This window comes from Salmo trutta, chromosome 17 (assembly GCF_901001165.1).
Source record: "Salmo trutta chromosome 17, fSalTru1.1, whole genome shotgun sequence".
Taxonomy (NCBI): Eukaryota; Metazoa; Chordata; class Actinopteri; order Salmoniformes; family Salmonidae; genus Salmo; species Salmo trutta.
This window is the reverse complement of record NC_042973.1, coordinates 21,463,841-21,484,133: the sequence shown is the minus strand read 5'-3', so window position 1 is coordinate 21,484,133 and position 20,293 is coordinate 21,463,841. Positions and strand designations below refer to the sequence as shown.

The window sequence follows — 20,293 nt, the reverse complement described above, 5'->3', positions numbered from 1 at the left end:
GTGAATGAAGTCGCAATATTTTTAGAATAAACTCCAAATACATTTTTGAGAATAAACTAGAATTTTAATTTTGAGAATAAAGTCTCAGTTATATTTCAAGATACTTCAAGACTGTTAAAATTCCTGCAGTTAGATGACCCGGTGAAACTATACTTTAGAATTGGCCTTAGTAAGAAGGAAATCCTTTCTCTTTTAGCACATAATAACCATATTATTATAAGTATTAGAACCTGGAAAATGTTGAACCACAGATTATTTTCAGAAGGAGGAACTGTGGTTACATACATAGGTAGAGACGGGCAGGTTGTGTGTGTATGCTAGTGTCCAATTTGTAAGTCGCTCTGGATAAGAGCGTCTGCTAAATGACTTAAATGTAAATGTAAATGTGTATGCAGGTGTACAGTGGGGGGGGAAAGTATTTGATCCCCTGCTGATTTTGTACGTTTGCCCACTGACAAAGAAAGGATCAGTCTATAATTGTAATGGTAGGTTTATTTGAACAGTGAGAGACAGAATAACAACAAAAATATCCAGAAAAACACGTCAGAAATGTTATAAATTGATTTGCATTTTAATGAGGGAAATACGTATTTGACCCCCTCTCAATCAGAAAGATTTCTGTCTCCCAGGTGTCTTTTATACAGGTAACGAGCTGAGATTAGGAGCACACTCTTAAAAGGAGTGCTCCTAACCGCAGCTTGTTACCTGTAAAAAAGACACCTGTCCACAGAAGCAATCAATCAATCAGATTCCAAACTCTCCACCATGGCCAAGACCAAAGAGCTCTCCAAGGATGTCAGGGACAAGATTGTAGACCTACACAAGACTGGAATGGGCTACAAGACCATCGCCAAGCAGGTTGGTGAGAAGGTGACAACATTTGGTGCGATTATTCGCAAATGGAAGAAACACAAAAGAACTGTCAATATCCCTCAGCCTGGGGCTCCATGCAAGATCTCACCTCGTGGAGTTGCAATGATCATGAGAATGGCGAGGAATCAGCCCAGAACTACACGGGAGGATCTTGTCAATGATCTCAAGGCAGCTGGGACCATAGTCACCAAGAAAAAAATTGGTAACACACTACGCCGTGAAGGACTGAAATCCTGCAGCGCCCGCAAGGTTCCCCTGCTCAAGAATACATATACATGCCCATCTGAAGTTTGCCAATGAACATCTGAATGACTCAGAGGACAACTGGTGAAAGTGTTGTGGTCAGATGAGACCAAAATGGAGCTCTTTGACATCAACTCAACTCGCCGTGTTTGGAGGAGGAGGAATGCTGCCTATGACCCCAAGAACACCATCTCCACCGTCAAACATGGAGGTGGAAACATTATGCTTTGGGGGTGTTTTTCTGCTAAGGGGACAGGACAAGTTCACCGCATCAAAGGGACGATGGACGGGGCCATGTACCATCAAATCCTGGGTGAGAACCTCCTTCCCTCAGCCAGGGCATTGAAAATGGGTCGTGGATGGGTATTCCAGCATGACAATGACCCAAAACACACGGCCAAGGCAACAAAGGAGTGGCTCAAGAAGAAGCACATTAAGGTCCTGGAGTGGCCTAGCCAGTCTCCAGACCTTAATCCCATAGAAAATTTGTGGAGGGAGCTGAAAGTTCGAGTTGCCAAATGTCAGCCTCGAAACCTTAATGACTCGGAGAAGATCTGCCAAGAGGAAAGGGACAAAATCCCTCCTGAGATGTGTGCAAACCTGGTGGCCAACTACAAGAAACGTCTGACCTTTGTGATTGCCAACAAGGGTTTTGCCAGCAAGTACTAAGTCATGTTTTGCAGAGGTGTCAAATACTTATTTCCCTCATTAAAATGCAAATCATTTTATAACATTTTTGACATGTGTTTTTCTGGATTTTTTTGTTGTTTGTTTGTTGATGTTTGTTTGTTGTTGTTGTCTCTCACTGTTCAAATAAACCTACCATTAAAATTATAGACTGATCATTTCTTTGTAAGTGGGCAAACGTACAAAATCAGCAGGGGATCAAATACTTTTTTCCCCCACTGTATGTGTGTGTGTGTGTTTGGGTGGGTGGGAAAAAGTAGGGGCAAAACAAACAAATGCCCATCATTCTAATGATCTAATACACTCGTTCAAACAGGCGTCACTGCTCAGTCACACATATCAATCTAATGATCTAATAACTCGCACACACACCAAGTTTCCCCCAGGCAATTTTAGACTATAGGCATACACTCTTCTAATGGTCATGGTGCGTTACTTGATTGGCACTGTCATTGAATGTGAAGAGAACTGGGTTGAGTCCCCGTCAATCTGCCCTCTGGATTCTTTACAACGTAGCCTAGGCGAACTCGTTGCAAAAAAATCTGTGCATAATGGAAACTATTAATGACCTTATCCATGGTGCTTTACTAACAGTAGTATTTCCCCCTTATGGTAACTATCCTTCGAACGACTATAGACCAGTAGGCTACGTGAGCACACCCAATAAAACAAATGATCTTGGGATCCTGGAGACTGGGGGCTATATGTGTGCATGTGTTCCATGTCAAGCTGCTTCTCTAAATTCACTACAAACCAATATTTTGCAGCCCATTATAAACCTATAGCGGCCCACTAGATTGAGAACCCTAACCAGTAAGCTGATTGTACATTACAGTTGACAAGTGAAAGTAAATTATAGGCCTAGGCTTCGGGAGGACTTTACAATGAAGCAGGGGTTTTACGTATGTTTCTATAGGAGGAGAGGCAACTCAAGGACCGCTCCTGGATGCTGTTTGGATATATTCATAGATGGATTCTCCTTTTCTTGAAATAATCATTGATTTAAATATAGGCCTAGATAAATTATGATAGGTTATATAGGCTATAAAGAAATAATCACTGATCTGACATGACTAGGTTGGTAGCCTAGCAAAATAACTCTTTTCACTACCCAGCTATCGGTGATGTCTTCAAGGATGGGAGGAAGGAAGGTTATCCCAAAAATAAGGGGCATCATCTCTGTTAAAGGCTACAGTTGAAGTCGGAAGTTTACATACACCTTAACCAAATACATTTAAACTCAGTTTTTCACAATTCCTGACATTTAATCTGAGTAAAAATTCCCTATCTTAGGTCAGTTAGGATCACCACTTTATTTTAAGAATCTGAAATGTCAGAATAATAGCAGAGAGAATGATTTATTTCAGCTTTTATTTCTTTCATCACATTCCCAGTGGGTCAGAAGTTTACATACACTCAGTTAGTATTTGGTAGCATTGCCTTTAAATTGTTTAACTTGGGTCAAACATTTCTGGTAGCCTTCCACAAGCTTCCCACAATAAGTTGGGTGAATTTTGCCCCATTCCTCCAGACAGAGCCTTTGTAACTGAGTCAGGTTTGTAGGCCTCCTTGCTCACACACGTTTTTTCAGTTCTGCCGACAAATTTTCTATGGAATTGAGGTCAGGGCTTTGTGATGGCCACTCCAATACCTTGACTTTGTTGTCCTTAAGCCATTTTGCCACAACTTTGGAAGTATGCTTGGGGTCATTGTCCATTTGGAAGACCCATTTGCAACCAAGCTTTAACTTCCTGACTGATGACTTGAGATGTTTCTTCAATATATCCACATAATTTTCCTCCCTCATGATGCCATCTATTTTGTGAAGTGCACCAGTCCCTTCTGCAGCGAAGCACCCCACAACATGATGCTGCCACCCCCGTGCTTCACGGTTGGGATGTTGTTCTTCATCTTGCAAGCATCCCCCTTTTTCGTCCAAACATAACGATGGTCATTATGGCCAAACGGTTCTATTTTTATTTCATCAGACCAGAGGACATTTCTCCAAAAAGTACTATATTTGTCCCCATGTGCAGTTGCAAACCGTAGTCTGGCTTTTTTATGGCGGTTTATGAGCAGTTGCTTCTTCCTTGCTGAGCGGCATTTTAGGTTATGTCGATTTTGGACTCGTTTTACTGTGGATATAGATACTTTTGTACCTCTTTCCTCCAGCATCTTCACAAGGTCCTTTGCTGTTGTTCTGGGATTGATTTGCTCTTTTCGCACCAAAGTATGTTCACCTCTAGGAGACAGAACGCGTCTCCTTCCTGAGCGGTATTTAGGCTGCGTGGTCCCATGGTGTTTATACTTGCGTACTATTGTTTGTACAGATGAACGTGGTGCCTTCAGGCGTTTGGAATTTGCTCCCAAGTATGAACCAGACTTGTGCAGGTCTACACATTTTTGGGCTGATTTGTTTTGATTTTCCCATGATGTCAAGCAAAGAGGCACTGAGTTTGAAGGTAGGCCTTGAAATACATCCACAGGTACACCTTCAATTGACTCAAATTATGTTAATTATCAGACGCTTCTAAAGCCATGACATCATTCTCTGGAATTTTTCAAGCTGCATAACAAAATTAAATAAAATAAAAAATTCAATTTTTTTTTCAAATTATATCGTTTTATAGATACACCTCTCCTGAATCGAACCACGTTGTCCGATTTCAAAAAGGCTTTACAGCAAAAGCAAAACATTAGATTATGTTAGAGGAGTATATCGTAAAAGTAGCCACATAGCCATTTTCCGACCAACCACATGCATCACAAATAACCAAAAAACAGCTAAATGCAGCACTAACCTTTTACAAACTTCATCAGATGACACACCTAGGACATCATGTTACACAATGCATGCATTCTTTTGTTTGATAAAGTTCATATTTATATATAAAAACAGCATTTTACATCGGCACGTAACGTTGACTAACTATTTTCCCTCAAATGCATCCGGTGAAACAGTGCTACAATTTACTAAATTACTATTCGAAAACATTTTTAAAATGTAATATTGTCATTCTAATATTTATAGATGAATATCTCTTGAAAGCACCTGTAATGCCAGATTTAAAAATAACTTTACTGGGTAATCACACTTTGCGATAAAAGGGGATGCGATACTCAGAACAATAGGCTAGCAATAGCAATAGGCTAGCCATCTTGGAACAATCGCATATCAAATCTAGTCTTGTATACTATTGTCAATAATCCCTTACCTTTGATTATCTTCATTCTTAGGCACTTCCAGGAATCCCAGGTCCACAACAAATGTATTTTCGTTCGAAAAAGTTCATCCTTTATGTTCCATTAGCTTGTTGTTGTTTGCGCGTTCTGAAGGCTGAACCAAAAGCTCCGACGTGTGCAGGGCTACTCTTTCAACAACATGCATTTTTTTCTTATTTAGGTTCGTTCAGACATGTCAAACGTTGTATAACATAAATCTGTAGGGCCTTTTTCAACGAGAGACCCAAAAAGATTCAAGGGGGACGATTGCATTGTGTTTCAAAACGTTTCGAAAGGGGAGGGTAACCAGGGGCGTTGGCGTCATAATGGTGATGGCCCTCTCCGTGTGACCACGTTCCACAGCGTGTCATTGTGTCAGTTTTCACAGTAGGAGACTCAAATCACTTTGTAAAGACTGGGGACATCTAGTGGAAGCAATAGGAATTGCTCAATGAACCATAGCTCACGGTGTGATTAATAGGCAACGTGATGAAGTTGAGTTCGCAATTCAGAATTCCACTTCCTGTTACGATCGGTCTCGGGGTTTTGACTGCCATATGAGTTCTGTTATACTCACAGACACCATTCAAACAGTTTTAGAAACTTTAGGGTGTTTTCTATCCACAAGTATTAATTATATGCATATCCTAGCTTCTGAGTTTGAGTACAGCGATTTTCAAAAATCGCTGTAGCGCCCCCTATCCTAGGGGAACGCCAAGAGGTTAAACAAAGGTTCATAAAAGGTCAGCTGAGGAGGCACACAGGGTTCATTAATATTAACAATTGATATGCTAATCCTTTGCACATGAACGCTCACTCATTCGGGAACAATTGCAATCAATATATATTTACGCTCAGTGTGTCGTCGGGATCCTTGTTGGAGAGTCGTTCTGTTGGAGAGTTCTCTTTCTCTCACTCTCTCTCTCTCTCTCTCTCTCTCTCTCTCTCAGTTAGAATGGATCTTTCAAAGCGACATTCATTAATGTCGTCATAGAATGGATGTTTCGTTGGTCTTCGCGTTCAATTATATAATTTACTTAGCTGCAGACTAATAATTAATATCAAAGACTTGTTCTTATTCTGTCGGTATCGATAGTCTAAAAGTTTTATGGTAATATGGCTATATTGTCTCTTCTGAGTATCACAAAATTGTACCAAGTGGACCAGTTCGTAGCTGGATTCTTTACCAATCTTCCATACCTTCTCCAGAACATAAATGTCGTTCGGTTCCCCAATTCTGTGAGTTGGAAGAATTTCCTGTGTCTCTCTATGGGCCATGTGACAAGAGATTCTCCTCTGGAATTTTACCACCCCTTCACACAGGGCCTGGGTGGGGGGAGGTAGGTTGGGGGATGGTGCAAGGGGGAGGGGGTCAACTGTCCTCCCTGTACTCAAAGAGGGCAACGTCATGACAGTAGATAGATGGGCTGTTTACAGATGGGCTATGTACAGGTGCAGTGATCTGTGAGCTGCTCTGACAGCTGGTGCTTAAAGCTAGTGAGGGAGATATGAGTCTCCAGCTTCAGAGATTTTTGCAGTTCCTTCCAGTCATTGGCAGCAGAGAACTGGAAGGAAAGACGACCAAAGGAGGAATTGGCTTTGGGTGTGACCAGTGAGATATACCTGCTGGAGCGCGTGCTATGAGTGGGTGCTGCTATGGTGTCCAGTGAGCTGAGATAAGGTGGGGCTTTACCTAGCAGAGACTTGTAGATAACCTGTAGCCAGTGGGTTTGGCGAGGAGTATGAAGCGAGGGCCAACCAACGAGAGCGTACAGGTCGCAATGGTGGGTAGTGTATGGGGCTTTGGTGACAAAACGGATGGCACTGTGATAGAGTGCATCCAATTTGTTGAGTAGTGTGTTGGAAGCTATTTTATAGATGACATCGCCGAAGTCGAGGATCGGTAGGATGGTCAGTTTTACGAGGGTATGTTTGGCAGCATGAGTGATAGACTGCATCCAGTTTGTTGAGTAGAGTGTAAACGTCTGACCCACTGGAATTGTGATACATTGAATTATAAGTGAAATAATCTGTCTGTAAGCAATTGTTGGAACAATGACTTGTGTCATGCACAAAGTAGATGTCCTAACCGACTTGCCAAAACTATAGTTTGTTAACAAGAAATTTGTGTAGTTGTTGAAAAACACGTTTTAATGACTCCACCCTAAGTGTATGTAAACTTCCGACATTAACTATATTGTCTCAGCTATACCGCTAACTTAGGCTACCAATTGTTTACCTTATAGACTGGAGGCTGGACCTGTTGGCTGTTAGGATATAATCATGGAACTTAAAATGACTTTCTTAGATGGGGCTTTACCCAAACCACTGCCCCCCGGCCCCATGGCTTTGCAAGGTCCATGACAGAGGTTTGGAGGCAGCCTTTGAGCCCCACAGGGACGCGCAATCCTACTCCACGCAATGTGTGACGTACATTAATAAGATAATATGCATAGGCCAATAAGGCTACTTCATTGGAAGTGTAGCCAAATAAAACACCATGCCAATACACACACACATTTGTAAGTTAACCTTTCGTTTTGACGTACATGTTGCTGGCCTAGCTGTTACTTTCTAAAATACACTATGCACGCGTTGGCATATGCAGGATATTGAGGATAACATTGTGCGAATTCGAAGGGAACCATGCCAGGGACAATGCCAAGTATCTTCGCAGTCGGACTACGCACCATGGCCGTTAGAATGGCTTTGCTTTGAGGATACTGTGTGTGTGTGTGTGTGTGTGTGTGTGTGTGTGTGTGTGTGTGTGTGTGTGTGTGTGTGTGTGTGTGATGCCTGTTTGAACAAGTATATTAGACCCACCCCCCCCCCCCCACACACACACACACACACCTGCATACACACACAACCCACTTGTCTCTACCTATGTATGTAACCACATGGACTTGGATGAAATGTAGTTCCTTGTGTGGTTCCTCCTTCTGAAAATAGGCCTACTTATAATAATATGGTTATTATGTGCTAAAAGAGAAAGGATTTCCTTGTTATTAAAGCCAATTCTAAAGTATAATTTCAACAGACCATCTAACTGCAGGCATTTTAACGGTGTCACGCACAGCATCAGGGAGCAAGGGAGACATGTAGTTAACCAAAACTCCTACTTTAATCTTGAAAAATAACTGCAACTTTATTCTCTAAATTACATTTAGAGTTTACTCTTGAAATATTCCCACTTTTTTGAAGTACTATCGTGCTTCAAAGCCATTCTCACAGTATAATGCATTTTTTAAGATTAAACCTCAAATGCATTTTTTACCTTTAGAGGTGCAGAGAGCTGTCTTATTCGTCTCATCCCGTCATCTAAAACACTAACCATTGCATGTGAGATTGACTCAAGTCTACTGTGTGTCGTGGAATTAAATTATTTCTCCCTGGTGTTGATGCTGTGTCAATGTCATTGCTGTTGTACCATAATGCTATGCTTGTTGGGGCCTATATGTCAACATGGATGTGACCTTTGTGTGAAAGGTGGTTTAAACAAGCAGTGTGTACCTATGATAAGTCAGTCCAAGCCTGTCGAACCTGCCTCCCATGTCAGAGTGCTTGACCTTTCATATGGAGGGAACCATGAATAGGGCTGTGGCGGTCATTACATTTTGTCAGCCGGTGATTGTCAAGCAAAATAACTGCCGGTCTCACGGTAAATGACCGTAATTAACATAAACACATTGAGCATCTCCTGGCTTCTACACAGACCTGATGCAGACCTTTTGAACATCTACATTTAAAAAAGTCTAATATCTCCATGTAATATAGCCTACACCATCACAATAAATCCATTATTTATTTTAGACAGATCTAAAGAAACATGATATGAACAGAATACCATACTCTGAGTTGTCCTTATCTTAGGCCCTGGTCCATTTAGCAGACAAGATTTGCTTAGAATTCCATGGCATTATTTTATATTATTTCATAGTGTGAAGAATACAATTGAACAAAATAGTAAGGATATAATAGAAAAAATAGAATAAATAAAATAAAATAGAAAGGATGAATAAAATAGAAAGGATATTTTCGCCACACAATTTGAGGGAGTGCGCACATGTGGATATTCTGTGTTGAGAGGTTAACAAAGTAACAGGCTGTACACACTTCATCAGTCTCTCATTCACAATTTGACAAGCATTTGATAATTCCTTGAATTTCCTGGCTGCATCCCCTTTGTGTGGCTGTAATGACCCCCCAAAATAATTAATGCCTTTTGCGGCCAGTGGACTTTGTGCCCTTGGGCTGAATATAATAATTCTAATTCCCTTCTCCCGGCTTCGTGCTGAAGCACCTCTCACTCATGTGACTCTCTCACTCAGGTGGCTCTCTGTCACATGATTGGATTTTTCTCACATGCTACAAGTGAAGACAGACACATCAGTTACGCAACTGCGCACGTCCTTATCCAATTCCAAGGCTCTTATTGACGATATTGGAAGAACTCTCCACATTTACTTTTCGTCAGCCGACAAGATGAGTCGGCCTAACAAACAGCAAAAGCATCAGCCTATGTCAATCTACCATCCCCCATAGTACAAAAGTTGACCTATTTGATTTTGTGCGGGAAATAAATATTCAAACATAGTCTGGGACAATTGTGGGATGTGATCAATTCCAAATGAATACAACCACTAACTTCAAAAAACAGTTTTACGCAATGAGCCTGACGTAACAGATCAGAACGTTTAGCTTAAGATGTTGAAAACCTATTAGGCTATTTCTTCACATTATAAGCTCACCAACGCGCACACGGCAGTAGGCTATGAGCACAGCAATGTGCACACAGCAGTAGGCTATAAGCACGAATGTTCCATTAGCAGGAAAACACCATTATCAAAAGTGACCACAAATGCAATTATGCATGTAATGATTTTATTATAAAGGTACATTTTTATGGTGAAAATGATCTTTCCCAAACTTGAAACTCACTGGCTGCGTATGTATGTCAGTTAGGCTGTACACTCGCTGCAAAGTGGATTAATGTGCTTCATTTTAAGAAGTTATTTGGCCACTTTATTTGTGATACCAACCTTATCAAAACATATAGGCCTATGGGCTATGCTACATGAGGTGTGCGACTATGATTTGAAAAAGTCGCAAAAAAATGTTATGAGCTGTTTCTTGCCTTAAGCTGGGCATCATTCACAAGTGATAATATATCACTTTTTTTTACCTTTATTTAACTAGGCAAGTCACTTAAGAACACATTCTTATTTTCAATGACTACCTAGGAACAGTGGGTTAACTGCCTTGTTCAGGGGCAGAACGACAGATGTTTACCTTGTCAGCTCGGGGATTTAATCAACCTTTCGGTTACTAGTCCAACGCTCTAACCACTAGGCTACCTGCCACCCCAATCATTCACAAGTGATAGGCTAATATTGTCACCCATCTGACTATTATTGATTGAATCTTGTCTTTACATATACTAAATAATATATGAAATGTGTTTTGATTTAGAATAGACTATTATCACGCACCTGTCTCGAAACAGGGGCAGCGGGAAAAAATACGTCATCTATGCACTTAAATAGCGAATGGAGGATGCTTTTCCCGTGGCTAATTTTCATGCCAGCCAGGTAAGGTAGGCTATACTCCTGTTGTAAAAAGAAGAAATGTACTTAATATTAGGAAATTTGAGAAATAAATATAGTAGGCCTAGCCTATAGAAAGCTGATGGGATCCTCATCTTTTTAATAGAGGCCATCACTCTGTTTTCTCATACAATTGCATAGCCTATAGAAATGTTGCGCGATTAGGTTTGCATTAATGTCAGAGTAATTAGAGTGACAATAGAGTGTTGAGTAACAGGCAGTTAGCAAGTTTGGTAGGCTGCTAATGACCATCAGCAGCACCAGAGCTTGGAGAAGATTAATTACTGTGACTAAACGGTCACGTGGAATTTTACTGCCATCATGACTCGTGACCACCTATGTGGCGGTAGTACGGTCACTGTAACAGACCAATCCATGAATCCTATCTGTCTTCCCTGATCCCTTGTCAAGCCAGGATGTTGTGCGTGGCAGCTTGCAGTGAGTGTACACTGAGCTGCTATTATATTGGATCCATTTAATAGAGCTTGTTTTCTGCCCTGATCAGACACACTCTGTACATAGCCTAGTAGGAACACACTGTTAAATATCTGACATTCCCAAAACAATTCTTTAGAATGTACTCTACCGTTTATTGCCTGTTTCCGTTTTCTCACAGCTCTGTCAGAGTAGGAGCACAGAGCGGTTAGAGCGAGCATGGGATGGGAGAGGTAGAGTTGTGAGATGAATGGGACATTGATTTATTTGAGGGCTGGGTGAGGTTTTGAATTTTACGAATAATGGTTGCCCAGGGCCATTGTAGCAAAGACTGTTGGGTTCATAATTAGGCTAAGCCAGTTAATGCTCGTTTAGATTGCTTAAAGCGTTCTGAGGGCAGCCGAGCTGAGCCGTACAGAGATAATTCTTATACTGACAAATTAGTCTGCATGCTTATTGCTTTCAGACATATTAATAAATTATGAATGGCCCAGCTCATGGATTTATCCTCCTGCATTCTATTTTGATTAAAATGCACCATCCTTTGTATGGTGGCAGACCTCTGCCTGATCGCTGTCTGACGGATTCCCTCTCCTTCTCTATTTCTTCTTCCCAATCTCTCTCTCTCTCTCTCTCTCTCTCTCTCTCTCTCTCTCTCTCTCTCTCTCTCTCTCTCTCTCTCTCTCTCTCTCTCTCTCTCTCTCTCTCTCTCTCAGAATAGCAGAATACAAAATGGACATTCATATACATTGGATAATAAAGTAAAGGAATCTTCTCGTTTCTCCCTCCCTCCATCTCTCAGGACCAGTAGCAGTGATCAGTGGTGAGGAAGACTCGGCTAGCCCTCTTCACCATGTCAACCATGGCATCATCACCCCCTGTACCCTTGACGCTGGGCCAGATGCTGTGGTCATCGGGATGACCCGTATCCCTGTCATTGAGAACCCGCAATACTTCAGACACGGACACAACTGTAATAAGCCTGCTACCTGTGAGTACACATCAGCTCTGTTGACATTCACAGTCATTCTTATCATCCCTCTGTATGTTCCTATCAACATGGGCTAGTGTTAGCCCAAGGCCCAAAATGCCCTCTGTACCCCTTCAAACAGAAATAAATAATTTAGGCCTACCTTAAAAGTCTTTAAATTATAATTGTTGATGTCAGAGAGAAGCAGCACAGTATGTTTCACTGTAGGTGTGACCATTGTTTATTACATTTTTCACATACATTTATTAATACGATATAGATAAAAACATACTTAAATCATGTATGAGGCCCTGTGAGTTTCCTATAATTTTCCATGTTGCCTTGATCCCTCCTATTCTGGGACTGTGTGAATGTTTCATTCTTTGGGATTTAAAGCTATTGTTTACTCTCTGCAGGTAGTGCCATTTTGCTCTTTATATGATCCACATCAGAACCATGATTCAGAATTGGTTATGAAGATGGTGCGGACAGATATGGCAGCTCTGCCTTTAGCTCCTAAGCAACTTTGCATTATTTTCATTTTTTTGGTGTTATTTCTTACATTATTAGCCCAGACATTTTTTTGTGTTATTACATACAGCTGGAAAGAGCTTTTGGATACCAGAGCAGCGATATCTCACAAGCATTTCGCTACACCCGCAATAACATCTGCTAAAGATGTATATGTGACCAATAAAATTTGTTTTGATTTTGATTTACTGTCTTTCCAAATATGTACAGTATTTATGTCCTTTATTTTCTACCTCTACACACTGCATTGGCAGTGTAACCATTTCCACTGGTTCTCTTGTATAGGAATTCTTCTTTGTAAAATCGGCTTGATTTATCTTCCTCTAAAGATGGTGCCTCATGAATCATCCTCTCATGGGTTCTAGAAACCTGTATCTGAACGCAGACTATACCGGCTGCTGTATTCACTCATTGTCCATGTTGTGTGTATCCAAGCAACTCCTTATCGCCATTTACCTCTAAATACATTTTATTTGTTCACAAATGTTGCTCCTATTGGATTTCTTTTGAAGTTGAACCCCCAGTAATGTCCCCATTTTCATATCCCTTGAAGAAGACTGAAGAGCAGCTGATTACGTTAACTAATGCTGTGCAGTCTCTCACATTGACTTTCCCCCCTCTTACAATTCTATTCGCAGTTCTCTTTTTTCCTAATGAATTGGTTTTCCTTTTATCGTTCCAAAGTTGTGTATTGATTAAAGGCTTTGATCTCTGCTACAGCTTTTTTATTTTTTATTTTACACAGATTTGTTTGAGTGTCTCCCCATATAGACTGATTGGAATTACTGTATGTGTCTATCTGAAAAAGAGTGAGTTTTGTAGGGAATTTGTAGCTGAGGGCTTAATTTTTCTGCAGGTGCTTTCAGTGCTATGTTATGCATGAGCCATTTAACAGGTCTCTTTGGCCATGTAATAGTACAGCATTTTATATACATTACCCTCCATAATTATTGGGACAGTGAAGCATTTTTTCTTCTTAATCATGGTAGCATTCACATTAATGTAGAAGTGTTTAGAAAAATATTATATTCTTATTTACAATTAAAAGGGACTCCAAAATGACACAATACATTATTTACCATTCATTTCTATTGGGCACAAAATAATCTGAAACACAACCAAAACAAACAGAAAATCACAAACTTGATGTAGTTGTTGTGTGCTATGAATATGAGACCAAATACTGAACTTAACTTTTCACTACGTTAATATATACAGTGAGGGAAAAAAGTATTTGATCCCATGCTGATTTTGTACGTTTGCCCACTGACAAGGAAATGATCAGTCTATAATTTTAATGGTAGGTTAATTTGAACAGTGAGAGACAGAATAACAACAAAAAAATCCAGAAAAACGTATGTCAAAAATGTTAGAAATTGATTTGCATTTTAATGAGGGAAATAAGTATTTGACCCCTCTGCAAAACATGACTTAGTAATTGGTGGCAAAACCCTTGTTGGCAATCACAGAAGTTAGACGTTTCTTCTAGTTGGCCACCAGGTTTGCACACATTTCAGGAGGGATTTTGTCCCACTCCTCTTTGCAGATCTTCTCCAAGTCATTAAGGTTTCGAGGCTGACGTTTGGCAACTCGAACCTTCAGCTCCCTCCACAGATTTTCTATGGGATTAAGGTCTGGAAACTGGCTAGGCCACTCCAGGACCTTAATGTGCTTCTTCTTGAGCCACTCCTTTGTTGCCTTGGCCGTGTGTTTTGGGTCATTGTCATGCTGGAATACCCATCCACGACCCATTTTCAATGCCCTGGCTGAGGGAAGGAGGTTCTCACCCAAGATTTGATGGTACATGGCCCCGTCCATCGTCCCTTTGATGTGGTGAAGTTGCCCTGTCCCCTTAGCAGAAAAACACCCCAAAGCATAATGTTTCTACCTCCATGTTTGACGGTGGGGATGGTGTTCTTGGGGTCATAGGCATCATTCCTCCTCCTCCAAACACGGCGAGTTGAGTTGATGCCAAAGAGCTCCATTTTGGTCTCATCTGACCACAACACTTTCACCCAGTTGTCCTCTGAATCATTCAGATGTTCATTGGCAAACTTCAGACGGGCATGTATATGTGCTTTCTTGAGCAGAGGGACCTTGCCTTGAGATCATTGACAAGATCCTCCCGTGTAGTTCTGGGCTGATTCCTCACCGTTCTCATGATCATTGCAACTCCACGAGGTGAGATCTTGCATGGAGCCCCAGGCCGAGGGAGATTGACAGTTCTTTTGTGTTTCTTCCATTTGCGAATAATCGCACCAACTGTTGTTACCTTCTCACCAAGCTGCTTGGCGATGGTCTTGTAGCCCATTCCAGCCTTGTGTAGGTCTACAATCTTGTCCCTGACATCCTTGGAGAGCTCTTTGGTCTTGGCCATGGTAGAGAGTTTGGAATCTGATTGATTGATTGCTTCTGTGGACAGGTGTCTTTTATACAGGTAACAAACTGAGATTAGGAGAACTCCCTTTAAGAGTGTGCTCCTAATCTCAGCTCATTACCTGTATAAAAGACACCTGGTAGCCAGAAATCTTTCTGATTGAGAGGGGGTCAAATACTTATTTCCCTCATTAAAATGCAAATCAATTCATAACATTTTTGACATGTGTTTTTCTGGATATTTTTGTTGTTATTCTGTCTCTCACTGTTCAAATAAATCTACCAATAAAATTATAGACTGATCATTTCTTTGTCAGTGGGCAAATGTAGTAAATTAGCAGGGGATCAAATACTTTTTTCCCTCACTGTATATATAAGTGATATTGTTCCAATATTTGTGCTCCCCTAAAATGCGGGCACTATGTACAAAAAGTGATGTAATTTCTAAACGGTTCACCCGATATGGATTAAAATACCCTCAAATGAAAGCTGTCAGTCTGTACTTTAACCCCATTGACATTGTTTGATTTCAAATCCAAACTTTGGCGTACAGAGCCAAAAGAAGAAGAAATGCTTCACTGTCCCAATAATTATGGCGGGCACTGTGTCTTACTATTACCACACATTCCTTTGCTGTTAGGCTACAGAATGTGATATTACTCTGTAGCAGCAGGCTACGTTTATCCGACCTTGCATGGAAAATGTACTCTAAGTGTACAAACATTCTGTAGCACCTTCCTAATATTGAGTTGCACCCCCTTTTGCCCTCAGACCAGCCTCAATTTGTTGAGGCATGGACTCTACAAGGTGTCGATAGCATTCCACAGGGATGCTGGCCCATGTTGACTCCAATGCTTCCCACAGTTGTGTCAAGTTGGCTGGATGTCCTTTGGGTGGTGGACCATTCTTGATACACACAGGAAACTGTTGAACATGAAAAACCCAGCAGCGTTGCAGTTCTTGACACCCCTTTCAAAGGCAACTCAATCTTTTGTTTTGCCCTTCCCCCTCTGAATGGTACACATTCACAATCGATGTCTCAATTGTCTTAAGGCTTAAAAACCTTTCTTTAACCGGTCTCCCCCCCTTCATCTACATTGATTGAAGTGGTTTTAATAGGTGACATCAATAAGAGATCATAGCTTTCACCTGGATTCACCTGGTCAGTCAATGTCATGGAAAGACCAGGTGTTCCTAATGTTTTGTACACTCAGTGGAGATCGTAACTGTACTCAGATCAATACTAAATGTTGGAAAGGTCTACATCCTCTCGAGACACTAATTGTTCACATTTCCGTGAATCTTTGAGAAAAAAGATAAATGGATGAAAAATGATAGAGGCACACAGAGGCAAGCAAAGCCAATATCCACTGTTCCAGCTGATACACAATCAAGAAGTGCCTGGTGGCTGTGGAGAGAGAAACACATCATGAATGGCGTGTAAAGCGGCAGGATTTGTCATGTCAGATGGAGGACATGCTACAGTACGTGATGTGAATTTATACTCTCTGAGTAAAGATGAGTTACTGGCACTCTCCTGCAGCCACGGTTCTCATTAAAACCAGCAGGGCTATGTTTAACTAAATGAGTGGTCCCACAGCTCACACACCTGCCCCTGCACGCACACACACACACCTTCAATATAGTCCAGACTCCCGGGGCTTGCAGGGTTTGGAAGGGAGACCCAATGAGAGAAAAGGAAATCACATTTAGTCTTGAAAAATACATTGCAGGAGTTATACATTATACATTGCATGAATCTTTTAAGCCAATCCATCAGGTTCTCGTGTGTGTGTGTGTGTGTGTGTGTGTGTGTGTGTGTGTGTGTGTGTGTGTGTGTGTGTGTGTGTGTGTGTGTGTGTGTGTGTGTGTGTGTGTGTGTGTCTGCGTGTGTCTGCGTGTGTGTGTGACTGTTCATCTGTGTGTCTTACTGTGTGTCTCTGCATGTGATGGCTTTGTACAACAAAATATCATAAAGATTTAGTATATTGATCATTCATTATATAGTACTCTAGGATCCAAATCAAATGGGGATGAAAATGAAGTAAAAAATGCCCTTTATTACACTTTGTTCTATTTACTAAACGAGGCATTGACTGTTCAAAATGAAATACCCAAAACAGACAGACACTCAGAGAAACAGTGCTCGGATAAAGCTGACCTCATGGACTTTAAGTAGGCAATGATATATATTCAACCAATCAATGAGCAGAGAGGAAAAACCGAGACCTACTTCATCCTCGTTGACTTTCCTTCAAACAACACTGAACAATGTGGGTTTCTTTCCTCCAAGAGATCAGAAGAGTAGAAAGCAATGAGAATTTACACAGCGTACTGAAATTCACTGTGAAATTACTTTTTTTTAATGCTTGATGTCTTAATGAACTGTATTACCTGTTTTTTTTTAAGCAATTGTCGAATATCATCCTCTTTTAGTGCAAGTGGGTATAAATGTTCTTCAAACAGTTATAGTACAGGACTATCATATTGGAAAGATGTGACCTTTCGGTTTCTGATAAGTCATATCACTTTGTCTGTTTGTGATAATGGATTTATTCTAATATAATTAAGGTAAGACTCACTTGAGCTCTCTGTAGAAAAGATGTCACCAACAAGATGCTAACTTTTCTCTTAGCAGAGACGACAGCAAACCTTACCCAGCTCACTCCAGGGCTTTTAATACATATTTACAGCAAGAGCGAGTTCCAGTAGAAATTCATGCCCCCGAGGGTGCTGTCGTTATTTTCTCTGTCTGAGCATAAATCACAGTGTTCCCCTCAGCCAGTCTAATGCCGCGGCTGATGAAGAATCAGGTCCATCATGGAAATCACCTTGTGTGGTTATAATCACTGCTATTTCCATTACTCCGACTGCAACAGTAAATCCAATGGCTTCATCTAGTGTCACGCACATATCTGTGGCTTTCATTGATAATTCAGCTTTACCAGATATTTCTGTGGTTTATATTTAATACTAGATGCAGACGGGTTAGAATGGAAATGTACACTGAATAAAAATATAAACGTAAAGTGTTGTGTTGTAAAGTGTTGGTCCCATGTTTCATGAGCTGAAATATAAGATCCCTGACATGTTCAATATGCACAAAAAGCTTATTTCTCTCAAATGTTGTGCAAAAATGTGTTCATTGTACAACCCTGTTAGTGTGCATTTCTCCTTTGCCAACATAATCCATCCTCCTGACAGGTGTGGCATATTAAGAAGCTAATGAAATAGCATGGTCACTATACAGTTGCACTTCGTGTAGGGGACAATAAAATGCAACTCTAAAATGTGCAGTTTTGTCACACAACACAATGCCACAGATGTCACAGATGTTTTTAGGGAGAGTGCAATTGGCATATTGACTGCAGGATTATCCACCAGAGAATGTAAGGTTCAAGTCTCTCCCGTAAGACGTCTCCAACGTTGTTTTAGAGAATTTGGTAGTAAGTCCAACCGGCCTCACTACAGCAGACAACGAGTAACCACGACCAGCCCTCTCCACAGTCGACTTCTTCACTTGCGGGTTCGTCTGAGACCAGCCACCCAGACAGCTAATGAAACTGTGGGTTTGCACAACCAGATAATGTCTGCATAAACTGTCAGAAACTATCTCAAGGAAGCTCATCTGCATGCTCATCATCCTCACCAGGGTCTTGACCTGACCGCAGTTTGGGGTTATAACCGACTTCAGTGGGCAAGCTCACCTTCGATGGCCACTGGCACACTGGAAAGGTTTGCTCTTCACAGATGAATCCCGGTTTCAACTGTACCGGGCAGATTGCAGACAGCATGTATGGCGTCGTGTGGGTGAGCGTTGTGTGGACATCAACGTTGTGAACAGAGTGCCCCATGGTGGTGGTGGGGTTATGGTATGGGCAGGCAGGCATAAGCGACGGACAATGAACACAATAGCATTTTATCGATGGCAATTTTAATGCGCAGAGATAACTTGACAAGATCCGTGCCATTCATCCGCCACCATCACTGCATGTTTCAGCATGATAATGTAGTGCCCATGTCGCAAGGACCTTTACATAATTCCTGGAAGCTGAAAATGTCCCAGTTCTTCCATGGCCTGCATACTCACTAGACATGTCACCCATTGAGCATGTTTGGGATGCTCTGGATTGACCTGTACAACAGCATATTCCAGTTTCCCGCCAATATCTAGCAACGTTGCACACCCATTGAAGAGGAGTCGATGAGGCAAATGGTGGTCACACCAGATATTGACTGGTTTTCTGATCCACGCCCCTACCTTTTTTTTAAGGTATCCGTGACCAACAGATACATATCTGTATTCCCAGTGATGTGAAATCACTGGGAATTAATTATTATTTTATGTATTTATTTATTTAAATTAACTGGTTTCCTTAAATGAACTGTAACTACATATAGTAAGAATAGGAAATATTTTCACTGAAATGCACAAATATTTTACTTGAAGAGATACATGAAAAATGATGCATCAACTGATGCATCAACAAGCTCAGAATGTGCAGTTAGATTGGCATTCACTTAATTCATCAAGGAACTAATTTGATTAAATGTAAATTTACTTGAAATATTCATGAGTGTCTCTGTGGTCAGAGCCTGTACCCTCTGTCAGAATGCTCCCCCTCTCTGCTATTTACTGAGCTATTTACTGAGCTGCAGGACAGTCAGTCTAACTGCAGGGAGAGAGAGGGCTGATAGGAGCAGCACACCTTGTGGTCGGCTGGATTCCTTCCCACCTGCAGGTAGAAAATATGTGGGAAATGAATCCTTATTAGTGACAAAAAGACAGAGGACATGCCCATGGCAAGGCCCATCCAGATCTGGCGCCGACTTCTACCTTTTCAGACAACCTCTTTGTTTTAGCACTCTGCCTGGTGTTTTAATGAAACAGGTAAAATCATCTGCCAGCTTGGTTTCATTTTTATAGCCTTGTAATATGTTCAGTGATGAAATGCAGATATGGCTAGTGCAGAGCTGTTGTCTAAATGCATTTATTCAGGTAATCACTTGAAGAGTGATTAGGCCAGAAGTATTTCAAATCACCTCAAAGTCAAAGACTTGGCTGTCTATCGGGAATGGTAGCAATGGCAAAGGTTACCAAGAAGTTAAACAAAATACCATTACTATGTGAGAAAGATATAGCAACATTCACTCACTCACTCACCCACTCACCCAATCTCCTTTTCTTTAGACAGGTCATTTTCTGTTGCAAGGTGAAAAGAACAGTATTCAGAACCAGATACTAAATGTTAGCCCCTGCTCCACCACTACAGAACAGATACCTCCCCCCATCTTCTCTTTCCATGGCAACAGTTGACTGATGGCTGTCCCCTAGACAGAGATCATGAGC

General features: G+C 41.1%; 1 protein-coding gene across 6 annotated transcripts in view; it reads left to right on the top strand.

Annotated features, from left to right (window-relative positions):
• The window catches only part of LOC115151838 (NT-3 growth factor receptor-like), a 289,545-nt gene that overhangs the window by 233,288 nt on the left and 35,964 nt on the right, over positions 1–20,293 (top strand). For all 6 annotated transcript variants that reach the window (XR_003867375.1, XM_029696116.1, XM_029696115.1 and 3 more), the window contains exon 12: positions 11,869–12,057. Coding sequence is in view for 5 of the 6 variants with exons in the window: in XM_029696116.1 (XP_029551976.1) it covers positions 11,869–12,057 (189 nt within the window). In the remaining variant the exon portion in view is untranslated. The remainder of the gene's footprint in view (positions 1–11,868; positions 12,058–20,293) is intronic.